General features: G+C 39.9%; 2 protein-coding genes across 4 annotated transcripts in view; both read left to right on the top strand.

Annotated features, from left to right (window-relative positions):
• Positions 1-5018: 5018 nt before the first annotated feature.
• LOC102999155 (MORF4 family-associated protein 1-like) lies at positions 5019-5501 on the top strand. The gene has a single exon (XM_007195978.2). It carries the CDS (start codon positions 5019-5021, stop codon positions 5400-5402), a length of 384 nt encoding a protein of 127 aa, XP_007196040.1. The 3' UTR covers positions 5403-5501.
• Positions 5502-17162: 11661 nt separating this feature from the next.
• Positions 17163-17891, top strand: part of GOLM2 (golgi membrane protein 2) — a 111094-nt gene continuing 110365 nt past the window's right edge. For all 3 annotated transcript variants that reach the window (XM_057544117.1, XM_057544116.1, XM_057544114.1), the window contains exon 1: positions 17163-17791. In XM_057544117.1, coding sequence (XP_057400100.1) covers positions 17465-17791 — 327 coding nt within the window. In that variant the 5' untranslated portion in view covers positions 17163-17464. The remainder of the gene's footprint in view (positions 17792-17891) is intronic.

The following is a 17891-nucleotide window of genomic DNA, read 5'->3' as shown; positions in this document are numbered from 1 at the left end:
TTCATCAAATCTTTAACCATGGTCATTTTTAAGTCTTTTGTCATTTACAGACAGTTCTGGGTGTACTCTGATGATTTTGCAAATATGTTCCTATAAAAGAGTTTCATCTTCAAGAAATTCATGGAAAAGACTCTGACAAGTACAGGTTTCTGGTAACTGACTGTACTGCTGAACTGAATGAATAAGCATTTTCAGAACTCTAATGAAAAACTGATGAACTCATAAAACTGCTAACAAAAGATCAAGATGAAAAAAAAGAAATTAATTACATGGGACTGAGTGAACTGATGAGGATGAGTATAATTTTTGTGACTTTCTGTCCGAATTAAAAAAAAAAATCCCACAAGGACTCAGAGGAAAAGAATATACAAATCAATTTTCACTGCAAAGTAAAGGAGCTGTTACAGTGGAGGATTACTGGACTGAATGTCAATATTATGACATAGTATAAGTGTGTTTCATGTTTGGTAATTGCAATCATTGTTGCTTTTGTTGTGGTCATCCATGTACAATGCTTGGTGTCAGTCTATCTATCTCTTGTAAAAATAAAATACAGTGTGTGTGTGTGGATAAAAAAAAAAAAAAAAAAAAACCTGGACACAGATGTTTCATAGCAGCTTTATTCATAATTGCCAAAACTTGGAAGCCACCAAGATGCCCTTCGGTAGATGAATGGGTAAACAAACTGGTGCATCCAGATAATGGAATATTATTCAGCACTAAAAAGAAATAAGCCATCAACCCATGAAAAGATATGCAAGAACTTTAAATGCTTATTACTAAGTGAAAGAAGCCAACCTGAAAGGCTACATACTCTTTGATTCCAACTAAGTGATACCATAATGGTGGATAATGTCATTAGTCAAAACCCATAGAACATACAACACCAAGCGTGAATCCTAATGTAAACTATGGACTTTGGGTGCTAATGAAGTGTAAATGTAGATTCATCAATTGTAACAAATATACTTCTCTGCTGAGTAGTTGATAATGGTGGAGGCTATACATATGTGGGAACAGGGGGTACATGGGAAATCTCTGTACCTTTTCACTCAATTTTGTTGTGAACATAAAACTGCTCTAAAAAAATAAAGTCTACAAACTTTAAGCTATAAGATGAAAAAAAAAAAAAAAAAAAGAGTGATCTGTTAGATCAGTTTTTAAATTTCAGGACTTTGACTACTCGTTTAAAGAGCATAACTCATTTTGACCCTAGGTAGGTATACATTAGAAATTAACTGAACTGTCTTAGGACACAAATATAGGGAAATGGCCAGGTTGTTAGGTTCTGTATTTGATGTTTTATGAAGACTCAAATGATTGTTGTTGGGAAAAGATCACAGCTTTTGACCCAAAGAGAAGTGATTAGCTCATGGAATGATGTTAAAAACAGAGGTAACTAGAGCAGCATTTCCTAAGGTATGCTCCATGGGACATTAATTCCAAGGAAGTTGGCGATTGATATGGCAAAAAAAAGAGGAGGATTTTTAAACCAAGACCCAAATTAATTAGTAGGTTCAGTAATGAAAATGTCAGTTCTCGAAGAGGCAGGCATCAGTTAAAATGATTTTTAAACATAGTTCCCTGATTTTTTTTTTTTTTTACTCAAGAGAGCATTAAGTAATAACTGGATATTACCCACACTGGTCTTTTTAGCCACCTGCTCCTGGTGATCTTTTTCCTGGAAAGCAGAGCTAGAGATTGACCCCACGTTTTCCTTAAGATATGACCTGGTTACTGCAGCCTCCCGGGTGACCTGCCTTCTTCTCTTTTAATCAAGATTGACAGTGAAGACATCCAACCACTACTTCTTCCTTCTCATTTGGAGCACTAAAAGATAGGTTTCCTCTCTTCTCTACTAGAAATATTATAAAGTGGTAAGCATGCAAACATTTTTGTAACATTATAGTACATCTGATATATTCTTTCCTTCCCTTTGATATAATTTATATACATTATTTTGTGGAAGAAGGACAACCTAAGCCTAAGCTAATACAGTATTTTCCCAGTGACAGCTTAGCTCATCAAATGACAGTTTATGATGTCTAAATACTCACAGGCATATGGCTACAGTCTCATCTTGCTATTCAACACATGCAAAGTTAATAGGTTTCCTTGTACATGAATGTTATAGCAGCATTATTTGTAAATAATAAATAAAAAATAATGAAGTACTGATGCAGGCTACAAACATGTATGAACCTCAAACCTTATGTTAAGAAGACAGCTAAGAAAGAAGACAGCTAGGACTTCCCAGGTGGCACAGTGGTTAAGAATCCGCCTGCCAATGCAGGGGACACAGGTTTGAGCCCTGGTCTGGGAAGATCCCACATGTCGCAGACAAACTAAGCCCATGCACCACAACTACTGAGTCTGCGCTCTAGAGTCTGCAAGCCACAACTACTGAGCCCACACATCGCAACTACCGAAGCCCGCACGCCTAGAGCCCATGTTCTGCAACAAGAGAAGCCACCGCAATGAGAAGCCCGCGCACCACAACAGAGTGTAGCCCCCACTCGCTGCAACTAGATAAAGCCCACATGCAGCAACGAAGACCCAACACAGCCAAAAAGTTAAAAAAAAAGAAGACAGCTAAGTGAACCTTAGGCTAAGTGAAAGAAGACAGTCACAAAGGACCACATACTGTATGAGTCCCTCTATATGAAATGCCCAGAAAAGGCAAACCTGTAGAAAAAGAAAATAACCCTAGACCTTGTGGGGCAGGAGGATGGGGAGTGACATCTTATGAGTTTCTTTTGAGATAATGAAAATGATCTGAAATTAGTGGTGATGGTTGCAAAACTCTGAAAATACACCAAAATCACTGAATTATACATTTTAAATGGGTGAACTTTATGGTAAGTAAATTGTATCTCAATGAAACTGTTTAAAAAGTTAATAGGTTTCCTTATTATAAAACTTCTCAGGACTTTAATATCTTGATGTAATTTGTGAATCTTCAAGAGGAAGGTTGAGAATGAAGTGCTTACCAAAATTATTTGCCCCATGGACCCATGCTCCCCAACCCCATCTACTTTTTGAGCATTCCCATGGAATTGGTGTTTCTATGTATCCATTAAGAAAACTCTAATCTAGGACATATAAACAATCTTTAAAGAAGTTCTAAGCAAGAGGTAAATACTTGTTAATCCTTGGATAACGATTTGAAGGAATAATTCAATGGATTTAGGTGAGATGGGTCAGGTCTTGCTACTTTAGCCACAGTTATATGTAAATAATACTATAGCTAAGACTTATATTCTACTCTTGATCTTACCCCAAGGGCAGAGAAGCAATAAAACATTTATTCTAACAAGCAGTGTTTCAAGTTAGTAAATTCTTAGACTTAATTTGCTCCCATTCAAAAATTACCCCTCAGTGGAAGAGGAAAAGGAAGAAAGGCAGTGGAGAGAGGTCTCCTGCTGCAAGCATGATGGAGAACCGGCCATCAGTCTTGCTCGTATAGGTCCTGCTTGGGGAATAAAAGGCAGATGCGAGGAGCACCAGGAATAATGAAACTTTCCAGGTGCTACCTACTATTCCACCTCCTGGACTAAGGGAGTTTTTTGTCTTGTTAACTAAGCTAGCTGACTAAACCAGAAACCTTGTTTCCTTTTCCTGTGGAATTCATTTTTCAAAGCCTCAGTCAGCCATCCCTAATATTTCCTAGAAGTGAAGAACAGCCTGGACAGATGTTTCCTCCAAAACAGCCTCCCAGAGAGTGAAAAAAAAAGAAGAAGAAGAAGAAATAAGGGGGCACAGGAATGACCACACTTTATGAGTTCATTATCAGAAGAAAATTTTAGTACTTTTTCTTATGTATCTCTTACACACTGGCAGGAAGAGGTGAAAGGTATGACATGGTATTCAGTCAAGAAAATTGATTTCATTATGATAGAGGATAAAGCCAGAGGAGTGAAAGTGAGATTCACAGCTTAAAACTGAAGACAACTACATCCCCATACAGCTCTTGGATAGATTTGAGAAAATAGAAAGATCTGAGGTTGTCAGGTGGAGATCTTCAAGGAGGTAGTGAAGCAATGTGCAGTGTTTCTCTACAGCTGAAAAAATTTCTGCAGCTATAAAAATGTCTATAAGTTAATTTACAAAGAAACTTCTGACCATTTCTCCAGGGTTCCCTATTTCAGTGAATGGCCCAGGAGTGATCCAGTTGCCGAAATTAAAAACTGTTTCCCTGACTCTATCATTTCTCACCTGAATTATTGCAACAGTCTCCTAACTGGCCCTCTATATACCATCTATATACTTGAGGCACAATCACACTTGGCTGGAAAAGTCCTTCTAAATCATAAATCTGATTGCATCATTCTCTCTTAAAACTTTTTCATGGCTTCTTATTACTCTTAGGTAAAAATCCAGATGCCTTAATATGAACTTCTCCATAATCTGGCCCTCACTTATCTCTTCATCTTCATCTCTTGCCACTTCTTTTTCTAGTCTCTACACCAGGGGATCCAAAGTGGAGTGAGTGTACAAGACCATCCTTTGGGTGTGGGATGAAAATATTTGAATTTCTACAGATTGAGAAGCAGGAACAGAAGCTGAAGAAATGGCATACATTAAGAGTCTGGAGTGAGCCAAGCCATAACTACGTGCCAGTGGAAGTTTAGAGGAAGCAAATACTCTGAGGAAGAAGGGACTATTAGGGAATTATGGGGAAAGGAAAGATAGAGGCACCAGAAAGAGAAGGTGGTTCCTAGAGCTCTATTCCTGATAGATGCACTTCTGGTTCTACTTCCAATCTATATACATCCTTATAATACACCCTCCTTTTCCTTGAGAAAAGGTTCTTATTTATATTTTTAAAATGTCTTGGAAGAGTGGTATTTGTTCCATGCAACCATAAGAATCTACCTAAAAAACTTGGTGTCCATCTATAGGGATTGGTTAAAGAAAATAAAATATATCTTTCTATGCATTTACCAAAAGTGAATATGTAGGTCCTCTGCTTCTTTGCGCCCGACTTGCATCCTGCGGTTCCGGAATAGCGGGGGAAGATGCGGTCCTTGGACATCGCGGAGCTGGCAGAGCCGGAGGAGGTGGAGGTGATGGAGTCCGAGGAGGACTTTGAGCAGTTCCTGCTCCCGGTCATCAACGAGATGCGCGAGGACATTGCGGCGATCACCCGCGAGCATGGGAGAGCCTACCTGCAGAACGGGAGCAAGCTGTGGGAGATGGACAGTATGCTCGTCCAGATCAAGACGCAGGTGGAGGCCTCAGAGGAGAGCGCGCTCAACCATCTGCAGAATGTGGACAACGGAGTCGAGGGCAGAGGGGCCAAATGGTGCAAGAAGGCGGAGGAGAAGGCCAAGGAGATCGCGAAGATAGCAGAGATGCTGCTGGAGCTGCTCTGGGGGATAGAGAAGAGCGAGTCATCCTAAAGGAGGGTCAGCGGTTTACAGCCAATGGATTCTGGTCAACTGATGGAGATTGGCTGACACCCTGGAGAAGCTGAAACCAGAGAGCCTTTTGTTTTCTCTTTTTTTCTCTGTCTACGCTCTGTCCTCACTTACACCACGTTTCTGCTATGGTCTGTGGTTAATGACCTCAATGTGAGTTTTGACTGTTAAATGTTTTTCTTTGGGGAGGTAACTTTTATTTGGAAAATGCTCTCACAAGAATTAGGGCCTAGACTGTAAGCTTTTGCAGCAGTCACATTTGTTCTTGGGCTTTCATTATTCCTAAACTTTTGAGGTGCTTTGCTCTTTCTTGTGTGACCTGATAGCTCCCTGGAACTTTGGGTCTGTGTGTAACAGATGAGACTCAGAGTTGGAGTTCTCCAGCTCTGAAGGTGCTGAAGGAGCTGCATTATTTCTAGAAGATGACTCCATGAAGCGATTGCTAAAGAAGCTGAAGAAGGGACCAGACTTCAACTGGGAATGTGAATGGGGCTGATCTGGCTAGGACTGATGAATCAGAAGAAGGGCTGCAGGATGGTATTGTATTTGGGGACTTTAATTTCTCTGTGAGACCAAAGGAGGAGAGATGTATTTTGTTCAAATTTTAAGTTTTATGCGGCACACTGATGTAACCTGTCTGGCCATATTGTATGACAACCTAACTTAGCTTTATGTGACATGGAACCTAGAATAAGAGACAAGATAGATCTTGGTATTCTGTGTAATCGATGTAATACCCTGATGCATTTCAGGGGATTCTGGACATAAAATGAAAGAGATATTTGCAAAGGCCCTTGAGGGTCTGGGGAAGAAAAGCAAGGGCTGTCTGTTTTGGACCCTAAACCGAACAGGTACGAGGTATCTTCAAGATTCATAAGTTGTCTAGCTGTAAGTTCATTTCAGTAGCAGACCTGACAAGTATTTAAGGTCAAGACCCTACCGTGTGTTTAAAAAAAAATTTACCATGTTAATAAAAGTATTCATTTGCTTAAAAAGACAAGACCTAAAAAAAAAAAAAAAAAAAAAAAAAAGTGAATATGTAGTGCTAATTTGATTAACATGGAAAGTTGCTTCCAAGGTATTTTTAAGTGAAAAAGCAGGTCACAAAAATTTTGTTTAATATTTTGTGTGTGTATGTATGTAGACAGAAAAAAATCAGGAAAGATCTATACTAAAATGTTAGTAGTGGTTACATTTGGATGGGTGGAATTGTGGGCAATTTTCACTTTTTGTTTTTCCTTTCTGATTATCTGATTTGTTGTTGTTTTGAGCATGCATTAGTTTCAGAAACATGAAGGTAAACTATTAAATTTTTTTCATTTCTATGAAGAGAAAATATTAAATTATTTCCATTCTTTAAAAAAAACAAGAAAAATTTAGACTTTTAGGATTCTCCTTATATGTGGTAGAGTGACTAAGGATGAGCCAACTACATCCAGAGGGAATAAATCTTTTTCATTCATTCATTAAACATAATATATGTGAGACACAGCACTAGATGATGGAAAGATAAATGGGACAAAATTCTCATCTTTAAGGATCTCACAGTCTAACAAGATGGTAAATATGTAAACTAATAGCTGTAATACAGGTATAATAAGTGTAATATCATGTAAGTTAGGTGTAGCAGGACACAAGGAAGAAATCGTTGGGGAAGAGACATTCAAACAGGATCACAAAAGGCTTAGAGAATGAGAAGGGAGTGCTTTCAAGGGAAGAGAATGAGAAGGGTGTGCGTTCAAGGCACGAAGGCATGAAATAGCACAGGGTACACAGGGCGTCATCTAATCACATATCATTTGACATAAGTTACTTGGCTATGGAAGTGAACAGATTTTCTTTAAAATACCAATGATTTTTAATATAGATTTTAAATAACCCTAATAACGCCCAGATGTCAAAAGAAAGAACATTGTGTACACTGATATAATGTTAATAAGAAAGTGTTCACAGACATATTTCAAAACATATTAGTATTTCAAAGTTACTATACTTCTCTGCTGAAAAGTGTGTTCTTTTGCAAACACTGGCTTCTGTTCTGTCTTGGGATGTCATGTGCTACCTCTCCAAGATACTGACAAATCAAAATAGTACCTGGACAGGAAGAGCGAAGTGAGTTCAATCCATCATCATGTTTACTTGATATCGATCAGGGGACTGCACTGCTGAAAACAACACAAACAACATGCTGAAACTAACAGATTCAGTGAAAAATTATGTAGGTTAAAAAAAAAAGCTTTTAGCTTCTACTTAAAGCTCAGACAATGGATAAACAAGGATCCCTTAAAGGGCACTATATGACACATGACTAGCTCTCCTCACAGCTGTGTCTTCTGCCTGAACATCAGTGCAAGAGGATTTATTGTGGTGCCATACTGGCATCAGCAGCAAGTACACTGTTTCAGGGAACCAAAATTAACAAATAAAGGTTTGGAAAATTACAGGATGATCACTTGAAATTAGCCCCACATAAAGTTCCACTACATTAAATGGGGCCATATTTAATTGGGTCATTACAGAACAATGTCTAGCAGAGAAAGCCACCAAGAGCTAGAAGATTAGATGAAATGCAGTACAAACAAACAAAAAAAATAGGGCAGAAACCTTGGGTTTTCTGCCAAGTCCAGAAAAAAATACATTGCAGCAGACTGTGCAGAGGCATGACCGTCTTTTCATTGGTTACCGAGAATCTAAGTCTGGTTTTTAAAACTTACAAAGGAAATAGAAGTGAAATGTTAAGGAACAAGACCCACTATATTTTGGAAAGGTATGTGAGAAGTAGTGATTAATTAGTAAAAATATTTACTGAATTCCTACTATGTGTCTACTATCTACTGTGCTACTGGCTAAGAAGAGAGAAAATAAAAGTGACACAATGTGTGGTTTTTGGAGTTCATAGCTAACTGGCCAGGCAAGATACACCAATGTGAAAGAGTAGAGTAACAATGTAAGGTTAAATGATTATTGCCAAAATGATGCAGTTTGTGGACAATTAGTGCATAATTCAGAAGAGAAAGACATGAGCTGAGCTGGAACTTGAAGATCTCAGAGCGAGAGAGAGAGAAGATTTATACTAGATCTTGAAGAAAGCTTGGATTCTAATCCGAGGTTGGTCTTTAACCATTAGAGTGATTTTGAGCAAGTCACACTATTTCTCTGGATTTTCATCTTCACTTATAAACTGGAAGTTTTAAATCAGGCAGTCTCTAAAATCTCTTCCTATTCTAAAATTCCATAATTCCAGAACATTTTTTTAAAAGGTGAAATGGTTAAGAGAGTATTCAGAAAGTGTTTTAGACAAATCCAAAGAAACTGGGAAGAAAGAAGTGAGCAGTCATTGGAGAAGGGGAAGAAAGCCTAATGATGTGAGGTCAAAACAAAATCACAGCCTACTCCATACTATCAGTTAATATGGTCCTTCAGAAAAACACCTACTAAAAGTCTAGTAGGAGGCAGATATGTCACAGAAAAATAAACTGCTATGGTAGAAATCTAAAGAACATCGTGGAGGCACAATAAGATAGTGGTCATTTCTACTTGGGAGCAGCAAGGCATGGGAGGTGTCAAAAGGAGGTGTTTTAAAGGAGGTAGACTGAGTAGTTTCCTTGGTGCGTATTGGTAAAGGAAGAAGAGACTGAAAGATTCAGGAGGACATTTCTGTCTCTGCTGTATGCTCTGCAACTCCTCCTACCTGCAACAATATCTGGTACACAGCAGGCACTCAAATAATATTTAATTAGTTAATTAGTCAATTTTAATTAATGCACACTTTATGATATAAAGCCTTGAACAAAGCAGGATTCCAATAACATAGTGCCACAATTGTGAAGTTTTAAATTTTTCATTTAATTCCAGGCTCTTGGATTAGGAAGAATTAATATTGTTAAAATAGCCATACTGGGACTTCCCTGGTGGTGCAGTGATTAAGAATCCGCCTGCCAATGCAGGGGACACGGGTTCGGGCTCTGGTCCAGGAAGACCCCACATGACATGGAGCAACTAAGCCCGTGCACCACAACTACTGAGCCTGCACTCTACAGCCCGCAAGCCACAACTACTGAGCCCACGTGCCGCAACTACTGAAGCCCGTGTGCCTAGAGCCTGTGCTCTGCAGCAAGAGAAGCCACTGCAATGAGAAGCATGCACACTGCAACGAAGAAGCCCCCACTCTCCACAACTAGAGAAAGCCCGTGTGCAGCAGTGAAGACCCAACGCAGCCAAAAAAAAAAAAAAAAGCCATACTACCCAAAGCAACCTACAGATTTAATGCAATCCCTATCAAAATACCCATGACATTTTTCACGGAACTGGAACAAACAATCCTAAAATTTATATGGAACTACAAAAGGCCCAGAATTGCCAAAGCAATCCTAAGGAAAAAGAACAAAGCTGGAGGGATAACCCTTCTAGAGTTTAGACTATACTACAAAGCTGCAGTAATCAAAACAGTGTGGTATTGGCACAAAAAACAGATATATGGATCAATGGAACAGAATAGAAGGTCTAGAAATAAACCTATGCACCTATGGTCAATTAATCTATGACAAAGGAGGCAAGCATATACAATGGAGAAAAGACCATCTCTTCAACAAGTGGTGTTGGAAAAGCTGGATAGCTGCATGTAAATCAATTAAATTAGAACACTTCTTCAGACCATATAGAAAAATAAACTCAAAATGGTTTAAAGACCAAAATATAAGACATGACACCATAAAACTCCTAGAAGAGAACATAGGCAAAACATTCTCTGATGCAAATCATAGAAATATTTTCTTAGATCAGTCTCCCAGAGCAAATAAATAAATAAATAAATAAATAAATAAAAGCAAAAAACCCAAATGGGGCCTATTCAAAATTTAAAGCTTTTGTACAGCAAAGGAAACCATCAACAAAATGAAAAGACAACCTACAGTATTGGAAAAAATATTTGCAAATGATGCAACTGACAAGAGGTTAATATCCAAAATATACAAACAGCTCATACAACTCAATATCGAAAAAACAAACAACCCAATCAAAAAATAGGCAGAAGATCTAAATAGACACTTTTCCAAAGAAGACATACAGATGGCCAACAGGCACATGAAAAGATGCTCAACTTTGCTAATTATTAGAGAAATACAAATCAAAACCACAATGAGGTATGACCTCACACCAGTCAAAATGGCTATCATCAAAAAGTCTACAAATAATAAATGCTGGAGAGGGTGTGGAGAAAGAGAACCCTTGTATACTGTTGGTGGGAATGTAAATTGGTGCAGCCACTATGGAAAATAGTATGAAGTTCCTTAAAAAACTAAAAATAGAGCTACCGTATGATCCAGCAATCCCACCCCTGGATATATATCTGGGAAAAATAAAAACTCTAATTTGAAAAGAAATGTGCACCCCAATGTTCACAGCAGCATTATTTACAATAGCCAAGACATGGAATCAAACGAAGTGCCCATCAACAGATGATTGGCTTAAGAAGATGTGGTATATATATGTGTATGTATACAATGGAATATTACTCAGCCATAAAAAATGAAATATTGCCATTTGCAGCAACATGGATGGACCTAGGGAATATTATACTTAGTGAAGTTGGACAGAGAAAGACAAACACTATATGATATCATTTATATGTGGAATCTAAACAATAATACAAATGAATCTATATATAAAATAAAGACTTATAGAAAGCAAATTTATGGTTACCAAAGTGGAAAGGAAAGGAGGGACAAATTAGGAGCATGGGATTAATAGATACAAACTACTATACACGAAATAAATAAGCAATAAGGATTTACTGTATAACACAGGGAATTACATTCAATATCTTGTAATAACCTATAATGTAATATAATCTGAAATACATATATTGATATAATTGAATCACTTTGCTGTGTACCTTAAACCAACACAATACTGTAAATCAACTATACTTCAATTAAAAAAAAACAAGCATTACTCACTTCATAATAAACTTTTCAATTAAGTATTTTCTCAATAACTATTATAGTAATAATATAATTGTGATCACATGGGTATCTGAGATATTTGTAACATTGTTATCAATAATGAAGAAGTTAATGAATAAATGGTAGTGAAAAAAGAAAGTTAGGGAAGCTTTCCAATATGGAATAGTCAAACAAAGCATCAGAGACGTAGGATAGCCTGAAAAACAGGATATCCTTAGAGCTAGGGCATGAGATATAGGGAAAAAAATAAGGCTGGAAAGGCTGATAGATGCTGGGTTGCAGTCCTACCAAAACCATGGCCCTTTAGTCCCGAAATTACCAATATTTTGACTCTAAGAACTTCTTTTTTAATGTCAGAAACTGTACAGATACTCATGTGACAGTAATTATACTTTCAGTGTCCACTGATTAAGAAAATATATAATGGAAAAGGTTATGAAGTCACTAGTAATTTAAAGTAAGTTTTTATTTTATTCATCACAATAGCATCTCAGATTTTTTTTAAAAAAGTAGTGAGATTTTGTAGAAATTATTTATTCAATATATAGACAAAGGTTAGTGAACATCTAGATTCATTCATGCCCCCACCACAAACTGAGAACCACTGTTATAGTAACAGCAGCAGTAGTAGCCACATTTATTGAATACTTGCTAAGTGCCTGTTCTAAGCACTGCACATGTATTAACTCATTTAATTCACACAACAACCATATGAGATAAGCATTATGATTACCCCCCTTTGTGACAGAGTTTGTTTTTGCTTCCCTATACTTTTTCTTCCCTTTTCCTTCACTAAAAGATCTTAATTTTCAAATGAGGACATTGCTGCTGTAAGATATATTTCCTTGCCTCCTTGGTCTCAGGGTGGTGACTGTGTGACTAGCTTCAGAGCAATGAGAAGTGGAAATGTACATTTGGAGAAGTCTTAATAGTTGGAGAAGGGCATACCTTTCTCCTTTCCTGGACCAAGAATGTCATGTCTGGAAGTGAAGATGAGGTCCATACTGTAGGGACGACAGAGCAGTGAGCTGGAAAGAGCCTGCCATACCAGTCCCGGATGGCCTGCTTCTCAATTTATTTTATGTGAGAAAGGGGAAAACCCTATCTTGTTTATTATTTTTTTCCCCTTATATGGAGCCAAACTTTATCCTAACTGATAGGCCATTTTGGAAATAAGAACGCTGAGGTTCTGAGTTTAAGTAGCTGGCTTGATGTTACAAACTTATTAAGAGGCAAAGAGAGACTTTTAATCCACACATTCTTACTCCAGAGCCCACATTACCCCTTACAGCATACTGCCTCTTGCTATACAACTGTAGGAAATGGGTTTGATGTAGGGAAGTAACTTAACAACTGTGTTTTCTCTTGACTAGTACTGGCTGCCATGGGAAGGGGGCATTCTCTTCACAAGGTAACCCTTTTCAGCTGAGGTAATTCTGAAGGTGGCTGATAGCTGAGGGCTATCTGTTGACAGCACTCCCGGCAGCTGGGGAAAAAGTCCTTCATTCCTGAAATGGGATCTGAGTGGCACATCATGGCATCCATCTCCATGCACGACATCATACCCCTTCCTGTGACTGTGACTTTTCCCCCTAGCCATCCAAAACCTGGTTGATCTGGGGGTATAAAGGTCTGGACCCCTCCAACACAGGACAGCTCTGAAGGGACATCCCAGCTTCAGAGCTCTTCAGGGAGTTGGCTGAGGCTTTCACTGAGACTTTATAGCAGCCCAACTTCTCCCTCTGCCCATCCTGTTTTCCTCCCTTCCCTTCCCTTCTCTTCTATGGGTGGTGATCCCAGGAACACTCCCTTAAAAAAACCTTCCTAACTTCCATCTCAGAGTTTGTTTCCTGGGGAACCCAACTTGTGACACTATGTCTTTATTCAGTCACTGACTGTTCTTAATTGGAAGGGAAGTAATACATGTCAAGAAAAAGAAAACTGTGGGAATTCCCTGGTGGTCCATTGGTTAGGACTCAGTGCTTTCACTGCCGGGGCCCCGGGTTCAATCCCTGGTTGGGGAACTAAGATCCCACAAGCCACGACATTATTTGTTTAGTTCTACCCAACACTCTTTCTGTTTCTTGGTATCAGACTGCCCACTGGCAATAGAGGAGTGTCCTATGTTGGGCCAATCATAATCCCCCAACTCCCTGGGCACAGTGATAGGTACAAGTGGCGTGCACACGATCAGGCTTGGACAACCAGAATCTTTCCTTGGTCATTTTTGTACTGACAGCTAGAAAACTGAACTCCTTTGCTTCTCAGATCATGGAACTGGCAGGATGTGTCCCTATGGATGCTGGGGCCACATTTCCCGTCTACAAGGAAAAGGGCCATCTGAAGTAGGAGAGAATAAAGCCAAGAGGGCGGAAACAGAAAGACCTCAGTTCCTGGTGCTCTTCCAATAGTACTGTAAATTACCCTAGTATCTATCTATCTATGCACCCACCCACCCACACACATATATATATATATATAATTTTACTTATTTATTTATTGCTTAAACCAGTTTAGGTTTTTTTTTTCATTTACAATGGAAAGAACTTGCCTACACATCTGTGTATTTTCTATTTCTACAAGCTGCTACCTTCTCTAACCTAGTCCTACTCAATGTCCTAAATATTGAAGAATAAGCTATAAAATAACTACTCCTCTGCTCAAATCCAGGAAGTCAAATTTTTTATGAGTCAACATATATTGAAGACAATATATGCCAAACAGTATTTTGAGCTCAAGAAAATGAGCTCCATATAAAAGCAAAATTCCTATGATTTAACCTCACTTGCCACTGGGTAATAGATTCTTACGCATCAATTAAATCTTTTTTTTTCTTTAGAAAGGGTTTTGTTTTTTTTTTTTTGGCTGCGTTGGGTCTTCGTTGCTGCGCACTGGCTTTCTCTAGTTGTGTCGAGCGGGAGCTACTCTTTGTTGTGGTGCGCAAGCTTCTCATTGCAGTGGCTTCTCTTGCTGCAGAGCACGGGCTCTAGGCACGGGGGCTTCAATAGTTGTGGCACGCGGGCTCAGTAGTTGTGGCTCACAGGCTCTACAGCGCAGGCTCAGTATTTGTGGTGCACAGGCTTAGTTGCTCCACGGCATGTGGGATCTTCCCGGACAGGGGCTCGAACCCATGTCCTCTACATTGTTAGGTGGATTCTTAACCACTGTGCCACCAGGGATGTCCTCTATTAAATCTTAAAACATTATTTATCTGTGATCATACTGCCTTTCCAATTATATGAATATATTTATATCCATACTTGATATCATAAAAGATATCCCCCCAAATAGGAACTTTTATAACTAATTTTTAAAATTTTAGAACAGTTTTAGAAATACAGAAAACCTGTAAAAATACTACAGAGTTCCTATATACCCTACATCTAGTCTCCCTCATTACTAACATCCTAGCTTAGCGTGGTACCTTTGTGACAATCAATCAGTAATAAAAACATTATTATTAATTAAAGTCCAAGTTCATTCAAATTTCCTTAGTTTTTACCTAATGTCTTTTTTCCGTTCTAGGATCCTATCTAGGATACCACATTATTCTTTTGGCTGTGAAAAATTTTCAGACTTTCCTTATTTTTGAGGACCTTCATAGTGTGTAGGATTACTGTTCAGGCATTTTGTAGAATGTCCCTCAATTGGGATTTGTCTGATGTTTCCCTCATGATTAGACAGGGTTATGAGTTTTGGGGAGGAAAACCACAGAGTGCTACTTCCATCACATCCTATCAAAGGTACATGCTAACAACATGACTTACCACTGTTGCTGTTAACCTCGATCATCTGATTTAAGGAATTGATTTTACCTCAATTAGTTTAAAGCCTAACCCAGAACCATCCATAGGAGAGCACTTATACACTGTCTTCATGATATCTGGATTGGGTTTCTTAGTAGAGGGAAGAACTCGAAGAGGTAACCATCAAAACAGATAAAAAAATTTTCTCCCCGGGGGAAGAGTGGAAAGAGGATTGTTTTTCAAGCTTCAGCCCTGCCACTTACTAGATGTATAACTTTGGGCAAGTTACTTCCACATCTGTAAAATGGAATAATGGTACCAAATAGTTGTTTTAAGCATCTGATGAAACAAGTGTATGTGAATGTGTTTTGTACAATAATATTATACTTCTACATGCTAGAATCCCACATAAAAATGAAAACACTTTTGGAAAGATCATCTGAAACATCTTAAGCAGTTTAACGTCACTTTATAGTTTCAACTGCTGGCTAAGCAAAGCAAAGTCAATATGAAATTGAGGAAAGGATAGGTGGATCCATTATAGATGAGGATTTCCCATTTTTGCCTTGCTCCCTTTTGCCAAGGTCTGCTTGTCCTTTGAGACTGGAGGGGATTTCTTAGATCTTATGAAGCCAGAGCAAAGGGCTCAAGTTTGATGTGGACTAAATATTAATAATTTTGGTGGTTTTTTTCTGTTATTTGTGAGAGAGAAATCATCACTCTTTCAGGGTGCAATAATTCTTCCAGGCTACTCTAGGACTACTAGGCAAGAAACTTTATTTTTGAAATGGACAGGAAACATAGAATAATTATTCAAAGATAACAAGTCTTCTTACTTTAAAATCATACCACTCTGATTTGAATGAAAATACCAAAGTTTTTGCGTTTGGTTGGTTTATGTTCATTCTTGAATCTGAGGTCTGAAAAATAAAGCAACTCCATCTTCTCCTTAGGATAGAGCCAAACAACTTTTAAAACTTCTATGCGAAAGATGTTTAAAAAAAAAACTTTTATGCGAGGACAAATGAAATATGCAGAAAACACAAAAGAGGTGAAGGCTTTTTCTGCATCACTGTAATTAATGCCGAACATATAGCAACAGTTAGCCTGGTATAATGCAAACAGCAATGATGTTAGAGACCAATGACCCGAATTCAAGCCTAATTCTGTCTCAAACAAGATATGGGACTTTGAGAAAGTTTCTGGTACATCTTTGTGTCTTGGATTCCTCATCTGTAAAACTGTGTTGCTGAGAGGATAATATGAGACTAAATATGCAAAAACAATTTGTAAGGGATCTACTATATCTAACCCAGACCGTGCTTGCTGTCAGTAACAGCATAAGTTATCATTCATTGTGGGCAGCTTCTGGACTTTCTACTTGGAAGCCCAGTTCAAGGCAAAAGCAGCAGTGAGTTTAGGAACAGGGGCTCATACATTCTGAAGTTCTTTCCATTAGTGAAAGCAGTAACCTTGGAAACCAGGCTAGCACCACCTCTTTCAGTCATAAAGCTTAGTTTCTCTTGCTTTCCTCCGTAATGTTTGGGGCACCACAATTTCACGGTCGTTTTCTTTCTGGTTATTGTTTTTTCTCCATATCGTTAGCACAAGCAAGAAAACCTACTGAAGCAAATACAAAATCTTTCTAGTCGCCCCTTCTGCCCGCAGCTCACCTAAGTTTTCCTTACATAGCGGTTGCAACCTCAGATGTCCTCAAAAACAAAAACTCTCACGAGGGCCATGGCATGGTAGGCACTCCCTAGACCGTGGGTCAAGGGGCTTGAGCAGGTAAAAGCCGAAGGGGCTCCGGTTCAGGTATACAAGAGCTAACCCAGACCGCCAAAATCACAACACTTTTCCGTACAGAGATAACCCTCGCGAGATAAGACTGCGAAGAGCGAGAGAAGCCCACTTTCTCGCGAGAAGCGGGGGTGTTGGCGGAAACTAGGAAATGACCCCCTTGGCGACCCAGACCCAGCCAATGGGCGGGGCCAGAGTTAAACCCACCCCCTTCCGCCTCTTTTCCCCGCCCCCTGACCCTGAAGTATTGGACCTGGGGATCGGGCAGCTGGGTTCTCCTGGTTCCGCCCAGCTGGTGCGGGGTCTAGTTCAGCGCCTGCGGAACGCGCTGTGGCAGGATTTGAGGGGGGGGGCGGGGAGGGGCCTGCGGCTTGCGGCCCCGCCCCCTTCTCCGGCTCGCGGGCGGGCGAATCGGCCCGCCTCCGGCTTCAGCCGGCCCTGGGGCCGCGTCCCCCAGGCAGTTCAGCCACCTCGGCCTGAGCGTCTGCCCGCAGCGTCGGCGCCGAGGCACCGGGGTACAGCCTGGTTCGGCCCCATGGTGGGTTTCGGGGCGAACAGGCGGGCCGGCCGCCTGCCCTCCTTCGTGTTGGTGGTCCTGCTGGTGGTGATCGCGGTCCTCGCCTTCAACTACTGGAGCATCTCCTCCCGCCACGTCCTGCTTCAGGAGGAGGTGGCCGAGCTGCAGGGCCAGGTCCAGCGCACCGAGGTGGCTCGCGGGCGCCTGGAGAAGCGCAATTCGGACCTCCTGCTCTTGGTGGACTCGCACAAGAAACAGATTGACCAGAAAGAGGCCGATTACGGCCGGCTCAGCAGCCGGCTGCAGGCCAGGGAGGGCCTGGGGAAAAGATGCGAGGATGACAAGGTAAGGACGAGCCCTCTCCCCTCAACCCCCATAGCTTTTTTCAGCTCCGCGGTGGGGGTGTTCGCCCAGCCGTGGCTGCCTTATGCCTTCCAGAATTGCA

This window comes from Balaenoptera acutorostrata, chromosome 3 (genome assembly GCF_949987535.1).
Source record: "Balaenoptera acutorostrata chromosome 3, mBalAcu1.1, whole genome shotgun sequence".
In the NCBI taxonomy this organism is placed as follows: Eukaryota; Metazoa; Chordata; class Mammalia; order Artiodactyla; family Balaenopteridae; genus Balaenoptera; species Balaenoptera acutorostrata.
This window is presented reverse-complemented; position numbering and strand designations above follow the sequence as displayed.